This window comes from Mus caroli, unplaced genomic scaffold (assembly GCF_900094665.2).
Source record: "Mus caroli unplaced genomic scaffold, CAROLI_EIJ_v1.1 scaffold_17044_1, whole genome shotgun sequence".
In the NCBI taxonomy this organism is placed as follows: Eukaryota; Metazoa; Chordata; class Mammalia; order Rodentia; family Muridae; genus Mus; species Mus caroli.
In genome coordinates this window covers 3,720-15,859 of record NW_018391374.1, presented here as the reverse complement: position 1 = coordinate 15,859, position 12,140 = coordinate 3,720, and the positions used below count along the sequence as shown (strand labels likewise).

The following is a 12,140-nucleotide window of genomic DNA, read 5'->3' as shown; positions in this document are numbered from 1 at the left end:
TGCATCAGCTCCTGCTTTCTGACCTGCTTGAGTTCCAGTCCTGACTTCCTTTGGTGATGAACAGCAGCATGGAAGTGTAAGCCGAATAAACCCTTTCCTCCCCAACTTGCTTCTTGGTCATGATGTTTGTGCAGGAATAGAAACCCTGACTAAGACAACAGTGAATTGTGTCTTCCTTTAAATAGCATGAGTTTTAAGCTAAAATCAAGAGTCTTGAAAAGAATTATTTTTCCTGAATCTATTTTCAGTCATTCAGAATCAGTGGAAGCCCAACATAAGCAGCATTACCACCTAAACTCAATGGTCTAAATAAACAAATCTTACGTTAAAAACCTCTTCAGTTGTTTTCTTTTCTAATTTTTATTTCCAGAACCAAGGACTCTTTTAATGTTCAACAACCACCTATAATTCCCAGTTTAATATACTTCACTGTAGAAATCCCCTGAGTGTTTTTGTCTTGTGGGCTTTCCTTTCACTCTAATTTTTGGCTGTAAATGTAACTTTGATGTTCATATTTTCAGTATAGAAAATCAATAGTTATTGATCTGGTCTTCTATAAGTGTATGTAATACCCCAGAGTTCTTATCATTTTGTGACAATTAAACAGACTCTTGTTTTTATTTTCAAAGGTTGTGAAAACAAGTATGAAGAATGAACTTGAGGCAGCAAAGAGAAAATCTTCTCCAAGAGACTTGTTCCACACACCCATCTTACGAAAGCGGATATGTGTCCTGTCCTTAATGAGGTATGCGTACAGTGTACCTATTGAAATAGTGTAGAGACAAATTTTCTCACTGACAGATTTGATATGACAATTTCTGTTGCTAGAAGTAATCCAAGAATTTTGAGAATAGCTACACAGAACTTACTGTGCAGTGAAGAGTGTGTACATCCAAAATCCATGCCAGGCTCATCACCATGGGCTGATGGTGAGAATGCCAAACACAATATAAACTTGGATGTTGTTACTCCCCAGTTGTCTCATTTCACTTCAAAGAAGATAAAAACTCCAATACAATGTACATAAATACATTGAACTGAAGAACATGTATTAATATAAAGATGGAACCTTCATTCAGGTGAGTGTATGGAAACACCCACCATGTATACTACAAACCCACTAACACTTTTCAAAACTTCAAGAGTGATTATGATTTGATCACTCATTACACAATGATTCCTGGTGGCTATAAAATGATACCCTAGATGTAAAAAATTCCCAAAGCCAAAATGCCTTCATAGTAAAACTACTAGAATTTGGTTTCTTGTTCAATATTATTAGCACCTGTCAAACATCAATTCTAAACCTTGTGATATGCTGTTTTTCTTTTTTTTTTGCTACAGATATTTATTTACAGTATCTATTTTTGGCCTATCACTTCACCTCCAACACCTGAGTACTAATATTATCCTGTTGCAGTTTCTCAGTAGTGCATTGGGCATACTATTTAGTGTTATTGGACATTTTGTTCTTAATCACATGGGACGTAGAATAACCCAGCTAGTTCTCATGTCCCTGAGGGGAATCTTCATGTTGACAGCTGTATTTGTACCTCAAGGTAAGGAAAGAGTACAAGGTAAGCAAAAAACAACAACAACAACAACAACAACAACAACAAAAACCAAAAAACAAAAAAACCAAAAAACAAACAAACAAAAACAAAACAAAACAAAACAAAACAAACAAAAAAAAACCCAAAAACAAAACAAAACAAACAACCAAAAATACGAAAACAAAAAACTATGTTCTTCCATTTTTTCAGGATTTATCATCCCTTACATACAATATATCAGAGCACTAATCAAATAATTTCTGGTAGCCATGTTGGAAACTCAAGGCACATACTCCATTAAGGAGCTGGATAAAAACAGAAGTCAAAATTTACTAAAGAATATTTATTACAGTTAAAAGTGTCTGGAGCTGGTGCCATTTATTAACATTATAGATTATTCATTTTTGGCCATTAAATTTTTTATTCTAGCCATATATGTTTTAGGCCTTATAATTCTACCCCAGATTACACAAAAATGTCTGACCAACTGTATGTACTATGTATGCCAGTTGGGTTGTTAATCAAGAAAATAATTTTCAGTTGTGTTGGAATATAGACGATGTGCAAAGAAGAACAAGTAGACCAAGAATTAAAAATCTCAAGACTGAATTTACTAAATTAAGTACCTATATGTAATAAGTAGTGGTACTTATGTGGTCCATTCCTTTGCTAAAATGCAGGATTGTAATATGTTTTTTTTTTTTTTTAAATCCCATGATGATGGGTTCTATAACTCTTGAACTCTCAGTTTCTCTCTCTCTCCTTGTCTTAGTCACTGTCTATTTCTGTGAAGAGACACCATGATTAATGGAGAGTCTCATAAATGAAAGCACTTAAATGGAGGTTTGCTTAATGTGTCAGTGTTTAGGTTCACTATCATCATAACAAGGCTCATGGCCATAGAAAAGCAGGGACCTGGTAAAGCAGCTAATATAAAACTTGATTCATAGACCAAGGGAGAGACTGGCCTGGGATGGGCTTTTGTCACCTCAAATTCCAACCTATGATACAATTCCTCCAGTACACCTACCTATCATTCTATTGTTTTCCAATAGTGGCACTGGTGCCAGTGACTAAGCATTCAAAACTATGAGTCTTGAGAGGTCGTTCTTATTTGAACTATCACTTCCAATCTCTGGGCCCAGTAGGCATTCAGTCCAACTTCAAAAGTCCCCTCAGCCTATTGCTGTCTCCACACTGTTTAAAACTCCATAATTTAAGTCTCCTCCCACTCACAGATATCTCTTAAATCCAATCGGTTGTAAATTCAAAATAAATAACCTGATCACATCCAATATACAATGGCACAGAATGTTCATTACTATTCAAAAAGGGAAGGTATAGACAATGTGGAGCTACTATCCCAAAGCAAATGAAAACCTGCAGGGCAAACTCCAAACTCTGCATTTCCATGTCTGATATCAAATGCCCATTTGATTCCAAACTCCTTTCATCCTTGTTTGCTGTAACCTATTTCTATGTCTTGGGTTGGTTCCACTCCTGCTCTGCAGCTCCCCTTAGCATGTATGACTGTGGCATCATCAACATCTTGAGGTCTCAAATGAAAGCCAGGGTTCACTTTCACAACTTCAGACTATGGTCTCTTTTGGTCTCCATCAGGGAACTGCCTGACACATGCTTGCAATCAGATGATTTCCTCAGTCATGGAGGTATATATAACCCCATTTTTACACCCTTGACTTTTAGTCCAGATCCAATTGTCTAAACCTATCATGTTTGGCTGCTTGATGGGGATAGAACTTGGCCTCCTTATTTAATTATATTAGCACCAGCTTTCTTTTGGGGATGGTTTCATTTGCAACTTAAGTTTTTTAAAAACAGTTTTGAAACGTTGGAAGCATAGCTAGTTTAGTGCTTACACTGAGGTTATCACTCCATTTATTACACTGAGCATTAGACTTTTTTTTAAATCTCCTTAATAACCAGCCTTAGGTTTATTATATTTACTGGCACTCATTTTCTCCTCAAACTATACATTTTGCATTATTTCTATTTCTCTGTTTGTTGGGATGAGAATGTAGGGGAAAAGGGAGGAGGGAGAGAGCCCACATCTTGCCAGAGTTCCTGTGCTCTGGGCAGGCGGATTCGGGAGGACTGCTGGATGCTTTCCACTCGGCCCGGGTGGGCATCTGGCTGTGTGAAGCCACTGACCCCACTGGACAAGGGGCAGCCCCTGGTACTAAGTTCTCAGTCTCCAGCATCCCACTCTGGATATGGCAGAGGAGCTGAGAATAAACTAGGGGCCCCAGGGCTACACACTCTGCCTCAGAGACATGGGAAGAGGGCAGAGGGAGAGAGGTTCAGACACAGGCGAGAGTCCTAAATCCAGTCTGGCTGGAGCACAGGAAGGCCTTCCATTGGGAGATTAGAAACGGCTCATTAGAAGAAAGCCTATCCCATAGTCCAAGCACAGTGGGCCTTGATGAACAGCAACAGTCTATGGTTTAACAGGTTTATTGTAGAAAGGCAGGGGGAAAGAGAAAAGGTAAAAGCGAGAGAGAGACCAGCCATGGCCAAGAGGAGGGAAGGGGTAAAGAGAGGAGAGAAAGGAAATAAGAAAGGTGAAAGCTTAAGAGAGTAAGAGCTTAGAGAGAGAGGAGGTAAGAGAGAGAGAGGGAGAGGGACAGAGTAGAGAGAGAGAGGGGGGAGGGAGAGGGAGAGGGAGAGGGAGAGGGAGAGGGAGAGGGAGAGGGAGAGAGAGGTCAAGAAGCCCCTCTTATAGTGGGCTTGTTATCTTGTTGTTGCTAGGTAACTGGGAGGAGTCTAGACCGAAGGCCAGAAGCTTGGGACATAGTGTATGTGACTACTAGCCATGAGTCTCTCCTGTGGGTGCTGTGGGGGCAGTAACTTTGACAGGAGCCAGGGGTCCAGGAGACATGAGGTGGGAATTCTGTCCCATGTAGGTGGGAATTACCACCACCAGGTTCTACCAGGGTTCAGAACTGAGCTCGACTGGAGACTAGACTGTGTATAGCCCAATGACCCACAAATCCTTCTTTTGTTTTTATAAAACGGTGGGGGGGGGGGTCACTGTGTGACTGTGTCATTTGTGGTGAAAGTTTAAGGTGGTGTGGAAGTATCAGAAGAAAACATATAGCCTAGAGAAGTAGCACAGCTAAGCCAGAGTAGTAAAAACGGTTAAGGGCAAGGGTTGGGAGGGCAAGAGATTATACAATCAATTAATTGTTTCATGGGCAGTACAATTTGAACAGCTATAACATCAGTTTTGAACAGTAAATAATTTAGATAGACATTATGTTTTACTCACTATCATGTAACTTTCTCCAAGTTCAGCAGCAATTGGCTTTGGCAAGAGAGTTCATCTGTAGCTGGAAGGTCCCAAGCCTATCTTTTGTGGGGATTAGCACGTGTCTTGGGAGTCTTTAGTCAGATGAGGTTTTTGGAGGAAGGCAGTTTTGATGTCTGTAAGTCTCAGGAGATAGTGTTGTCTTAGGTGGATCTGTGGCAGCAGGCACTATGTGGAGATGGACCTGTAGAGTAATTGTAACAGAGGAGCAGATCTCCAGCAGGAATCTAGTCTGTCTGTGTATAGCCCAATGCCCCACATCTGTTCTGTCCTTTTCATGTAGATCTATATACTAGTGATAACTAATAATTAATTGATAATTAATACTAGGCTGTCTTGTAATCTTCTCTGTCAGAGTTAATTAATCCCAAACTGTTTAGTCTGAAGCATATTTTTTTCAGGACAGGGACAAAAAGCAGCAACAATCTTTGCTTCCAAATCACAGGAATTGTCTCTGGCCAGTTACTAGAACTTTTCCCATCTGAAATTTATTTTGCCGGGCCCTCACCCCTCAAATAAGCCTTAGCACTGTCCTCCATTCTTCTACTAGTATAGCCCAGTAAGCCTCACTTAAATCATCCAACCACTCTTCTATTCTAAGTCCCAATGCTTTCAGTAATGTTTTAATAAACAATGGTCAAGATATCACAAATATGGTCAGCTGAGTCTATGGTGCCAGTATCTGTCTTAGTGACAGGTCTATATTTGTGAAGAAATACCATGACCAACCAAGTCAACTCTTATGAGATCAAGTGTGTAATTGGGGCCTTGCTCGAAGTTGCAGAGGTTTAGTCCAGTATCATCATGGTAGCCAGCATGGTTGCAAGGATCATGGATAGAGGGAAGTGTGGTACAGATGGGTAGGTAAGAGCTTTATCCTAATCCATGGTTGAGAGATATTGGGCCTGGATTGGGCTTCTGACATCACAATTACCACCCCCCAGTGACACATCTCCTTCACCAAAGTTACACCCTATAATACTTCTAATTATTGCAAAAGGTTCTATTTTCTGGTACTAAGCATTCCAACATATGAGTTTATGGAGAGCATATGTATGTGTGTATGAATATATGAATTTATATATGAATATATATATTCTTCTTATTTAATTGTTTTTATTGGATATTTCCTTTATTTACATTTCAAATGTTATCTCCTTTCCCTGGTTTCCCTCTGGAAACACCTTATCCCATTCCCCCTCCCTCTGCTTCTCTGAGGGTGTACCCCCCTCCACTCCTGCAGCCCTGCCCTGGCATTCTCCTACACTGGGGCATATAGCCTTCACAGGTCTAAGGGCCTCTTCTCCCATTGATGCCTGATAAGGCCATCCTCTGATACATATGAGGCTGGAGCCATGGATCCCTCCATGTGTACTCTGGTTAGTGGTTTAGTTCCTGGGAGCTCTGAGGGTTTAGCTGGTTGATACTGTTGTTCTTCCTATGGGGTTGCAAACCTCTTTAGCTCCTTCAGTTCTTTCCCTAATTCCTTCATTGGGGACACTGCGCTCAGTCCAATTGGCTGAGAGCATTCACTTCTGTATTTGTCAGGTACTGGCAGAGCCTCTCAGGAGACAGTTATATCAGGCTCCTGTCAGCATGCACTTCTTGGCATCCATAATAGTGTCTGGGTTTGGTGACTGTGTATGGGATAGATCCCCAGGTGGAACAGTCTTGGATGGCCTTTCCTTCAGTCTCTGTTCCACTCTTTGTCTCTGCATTTCTTCCCGTCCGTATTATGTTCCCCCTTCAACAAGGACTGAAACATCCATACTTCAGTCTTCCTTCTTCTTGAGCTTCATGAGGTCTGTGAATTGTATCTTGGGTACTCTGAGCTTTTTGGATAATATCCACTTACTAGTGAGTGCATACCATGTGTGTTCTTTTGTGATTGGGTTATATCACTCAGAATGATATTTTTTAGTTCTATCCATTTGTCTAAGAATTCAATGAATTCATTATTTTTAATAACTGAGTAGTACTCCATTGTATAAATGTATCACATTTTCTGTATCCACTCCTCTGTTGAGGGACATCTGGGTTCTTTTCAGCTTCAGGCTATTATAAATAAAGGTGCTTTCAACATAGTGGAGCATGTGTCCTTGTTATATGTTGAAGCATCTTCTGAGTATATGCCCAGGAGTGGTAATGCTGGGTCCTCAGGTAGTACTACGTCTAATTTTCTGAGGAACTGCCAGACTGATTTCCAGAGTGATTGTACCAGTTTGCAATCCCACCAGCAATGGAGAAGTGTTTCTTTTTCTCCACATCCTCTCCAGCATCTGAAGTCTACTAAGTTTTTGATCTTAGCCCTTCTGACTGGTGTAAGGTAGAATCTCAGGGTTGTTTTGATTTGCATTTCCCTCATGACTAAGGATGTTGAGTATTTCTTTAGGTGCTTCTTGGCTATTTGAGTTTCCTTAGTTTAGAATTCTTTATTTAGTTCTGTTCCCCATGTTTTAATAGGGTTATTTGGTTCTCTGGAGTCTAACATCTTGAGGTTTTTTTTTGTATTATTTGTATTGGATATTAGCCCTCTATTAGGAGTAGGATTGGTAAAGATCTTTTCCTAATATGTTGGTTGTTATTTTGTTCTATTGACAGTGCCCTTTGCCTTACAGAAGCTTTTCAATTTTATGAGGTCCCATTTGTAGATTCTTGATCTTAGAGTGTAAGTCATTGGTGTTCTGCTTAGGAAAATTTCCCCTGTGCCCACGTGTTCAATGCTTTTCTCATTGTCCTAGAAGAAATTCTTATTTTTTTATTTCTGATGAATTTGCCATCTCAGCAGTACAAGCCTCCAGTTTTATGACACTCTTTTGTTTTATTCCATATTTATCATGGATTTCAATGGCCTATGATTCTTTAAGAGTTTGAATTCTTTCATGATTCACCCCATGACAGTCTCATATTCTGCTGGAGGACCATTGAGTCCCTAGAGAGGAAATATGAAAGTGACTTCTGCCTGGACTCACCACTGTCTGAAACATGAAGGAATGAGCACAACTGTTCAAAATCCTTGATTCTCCACAAACTATCATGAATAAATTGGTCACGTTTCTCAACATACTAGCCATTATAGGATTTCTTTTCTCTGCTGATTTTCCTCTCTGTATTTTATACTTGCACACACCTCTGATGAGGTGTTACCACTGTTATCTTTGCTTGGGAATTGAGAACTACAAATTACTATAGCAAAGCTGAACTAACCACAACCCTTGGTCTTCCTTTCTCTAGAAATGCAGACCCTGCGTATTATTATGGCCACATTGGCAGCAGCACTTTCTTCTCTATGTATGTGTGTTAGTAATCTTCATATAAATGAGCTACTTCCAACCACATTAAGGTACAAGTTTCAAGTCAGTCACAGAATAACTTCTCCATTCATTCTATGCAACTAAAGGAAGAAAACTAAAGACTGGGTAGTTATCTAACCATTTGGTTATAAAGAGAATGTTTATAACTTTAGTATCCTGAAATTTCACTTTGTTTTGAGATATGTAAGTCTACCAAAGTACTACTACTTAGTATCTCATGTAAATAATGGAACAACTGAAAAGGTGTTTTTTACAAGCAACAGCATACTCTAAATTTGTTTACTTTTATTATATTTATTTAAGGCAACTTTATGTGGGCATGTCATATATTTTTTATCATATTAATTTTCATTATTCTCTCTGATCATCTTATTATTTTTACTTAATTCATTCTACCTTACAATTGAATGCTCTCATACCCTAAATTTTTTAGGGTGTGTAGGTGAGGATACATTTCTTTAAATTGGAATACAGTACAATCTGTTGCTTTATAACATTATCTCAGAGATGCTCTTCGTGCTGATTCAACTCCATCAGTCCCCGATCCACACTTCTGCTGGTCTTCTACTGCTCAGTAAACCCCTTTATTTTCATGTCACCTTTATAGTCAAACTCTTATCCATTTTGAGATAGGTTCTACCTCTTTTTGTATTTCCTTCCCAATTTTAGAGCCTATATCCTTAACTCATATATGTATACATATAAATAAAGCTAAAATATAAGATAAGTTACATATATTACTCTTTCTGTTTCATTGTGTTGAATAAGGAAGTGTCTTCATGGTCTGAATCTGACCTCAAATATTACAAAATGAAATAAATTTGAGAAGGAAGAGTAAGTTACCAAGATCCTTAAATTTAATTGCATTGGTTTTTGTCAAGTAACAGGTTTTAAGGTTTTAAAAAGGATCTGTATGATTCTAAGACACAAGTTTCAAGTGTGCATTTTTACCAGATTTTTTTTTTGTGTGTGCTATATTCTTGCTCCAAGGGCAACAGGTATGGGAGTCATTTCAATGTTTGGTAATAGTGGATTATTCCTGGCCCCCCTGTTTATGATGCTAGCGATATACTCTGCCAACTTGCCCTGGATCTTCTATGGAGGCTTCTCTATCCTCTATGGGTTTAGTGTGTTTCTCCTTCCTGAAACCAAGAATCAACCTCTTCCTGACTCCATCCATGATGTAGGAAATGAGTGAGTAAAACCTCTCTGTGTTCTTTAAGGGAGTTGTTTGCTAATGGACTATGCTGAGGAAGGTAAAGCAGCAATGAAAAACAAGATCAATTGTGTTAATTTATAGTGGTCACTATGTTCAATTGGGGAGTGTATTTCCTATATATGCTGATATTTGGGGTTATTTTAATTGTAGTCAGTATTTTTGAATAGGGACAAATAGTAACCCACTTGTACTGTAGATTCAAATGTTCCTAGAGGTTCTCTATGTCAGAGAGGCTACTTATGCTCAAGCTATGCCAGAAAAAATTTACTGGTTTTATTGGTATTCTGTCTGATTATAGATAGATGTGTGTGTGTGTGTGTGTATATATATATATATATATATATATATATATATATATATATATGTGTGTGTGTGTGTGTGTGTGTGTGTGTCTGTGTATGAAACTAACAGTCTATAGGTTTGAGTATGCAAAGCTCATGGAATAATTTAGGATAAATAAATAACATGCAAGACTAAAGGACATGCCATAGATGACTGTGTATCTAAGTGATTCATGCTTCTATTCTCTGTGACATTCCAATTGCCTTGGTTTTTCTAGAAATGAAAATGTTCAGGTAGAGAATAATATGTAGGTTAATTAAGTGGTCTTAACAAGGAAATTAATGGAATAGATTTTAACAGTTTTGAATGTACTTCAAGTGCTTTCTTCCAAAACTCATTTGTTAATCCCCTGATAACCAATATGTAAAGTACTAAATCTCACTCACAACTTAACAGAGAATTTATTTTACAATATTTACCAAAAATCCTTCAGAAGTAGTCATTGTTACACAGGTGATGGGTGAAAGTAGATTATTTTGTGAAGGACAACACTATTTTTTCCCAGATTTTACAAATTTTGTTTTCATGTTTATGGTTTTGTTGTTGTTGTTGTGTGTTCTAGTTGGAAAGAATCAAGACAAGCAAAGGAGGAGGATTCCATCATTAAAGTCACAAGGTTTTGAGGAACTCCTGGAATTGTCGTTTGATCCAAGAGAAGAAAATTGTATTCAGGACATGGTGACAATTTTCCCAGATGATTACTCAGAATTCTTTTTTGATATTATCAAACTTCTTGATAAATAAAGATTAACAAGAAAACACAGATCACATTCTAATTGCTGCAATACATTATTATATGTCAAATATCTATGAGCAATCACATAAGTGATTTGAAGAATTAAAAAGAACATTGAAAGAATTGAACAGTACATTGAAAGAAATCCTGCTTGACATTTTTTGTAATCACGTACACCTACTATGTTTTTGGATGGTGTATGCATTCTATGTTTCCACTGTTATCATATAATACCTGAGGAAATTAAAGGAAGAAATCTTTACTGTTTTCCCCAAATCCACATCACTGGCTTCAGTTCATGGTTACCAGGAGGCACTTCATCTCTGGTGTGAAGCAGTAGTATGGTAGGAGGTAAATGTTAATTTCATACTTGCAAGTAAGGTAAGGAGGGAGGTAAAGATGGAGTGTGGGCGGGAAGGAGGAAGGGAGGGAGGGGGAGAAAGAGAGAGAGAGAGAGGGAGATAGATAGATAGATAGACAGAGAACACAGGAGAAGGAAGTAAAAGAAGAAAAGAGGCAACATTGGAAAAAAGTAGACAAAAGTAGCTGAATATGGCCAAGAACAAAGTAGAATCCTGAAAGCAATGCTTCCCCAAATTTTCGCAGCAAAATAACTCTCCAAACTTCCGCACCTCAAATTTTCTGTCCTTTCACTATCACCAAATGGAGGGGACTGACTCTCCAGTAGATGAAACTTTTTGAGTCATTTAAATCCAAGTTATAACAAGAAGATTGACTACATTTGAAAAACGGCTTTTTAGCACTAGAGAGAACAGTGGAAAGATTGCATAGGTCTTGTATACAGAAGAATATGCATAACGAAGACACAAAGCAAAGGATGGGTGATAACTGGCTTACAAAGTAGGACAATTACACTAACAGTACCAAAGCAATACACTGATAGCAGTGACACATCCCTTCAATCTGTTCATTTGTTTGTATATCCAGTTTTGGTTGGAGTCCAGGCAAAGAGAAAGACTGCACTGTGAGTGGGTGAGGAAGAAACCGCTTAAAGGAAAGTTAGAGTTGAACAAAGTTGACATGAAAAGGAAGGGGAAATAACATGGTAGGAACAGAAATCAGTGGGTGAATCGAGTGGCAGACAATACAGAGAGGGCATGAGGAAGAATAACTAACATTAAGCATCTTTAAATAAGGTATTTTAAAAATACTTTTTACTTTTATCAGATGTATATTTCATATATAAAACATACATACATGCACACACTCACACACACATAAATATACATGAAAAATCAGTGATAATTAGCGGATTCAATTATACATGGAAAGAAAGGAAAAAAAAAGTTTCTCTCAAAGATTGACAATTATAAAGCAAAAAAATTCAATTGTAAACAGGGGGTAACTCACCTAAAATCATTAGTCTTAATCAATTCAAGTTTACTTCCCCTCAAATTTGCATTGTACCTCAGAGCAAATCCAGTGCTCCAGCAACACCACTCTGCCCACACTCACAGACAACTTGACCCCCAGAAGTTCTGACCCCTCCATGCTCACAGGTGAGTCCCAACACCTGCTTCAATACATGGCCTAACTGGGACCACTCAGGGCTCAGAGAATGCAGAACATCCAGTCCTGTGGAGATAAAGGTTCCTTCCAGTTTGCATCTATGCTCCGGATTAGATCT

At 38.3% G+C, this 12,140-nt stretch overlaps 1 protein-coding gene across 1 annotated transcript; it reads left to right on the top strand.

The window, feature by feature from the left end:
* Positions 1 to 629: 629 nt before the first annotated feature.
* Positions 630 to 10,772, top strand: LOC110289150 (solute carrier family 22 member 27-like; the record flags this gene model as incomplete). Its single annotated transcript, XM_021155328.1, has 5 exons — positions 630 to 745; positions 1,345 to 1,559; positions 8,116 to 8,224; positions 9,186 to 9,389; positions 10,319 to 10,772. Coding segments are annotated over 5 exons (705 nt in total), but the record flags the coding sequence as incomplete, so codon positions are not given.
* Positions 10,773 to 12,140: the final 1,368 nt, after the last annotated feature.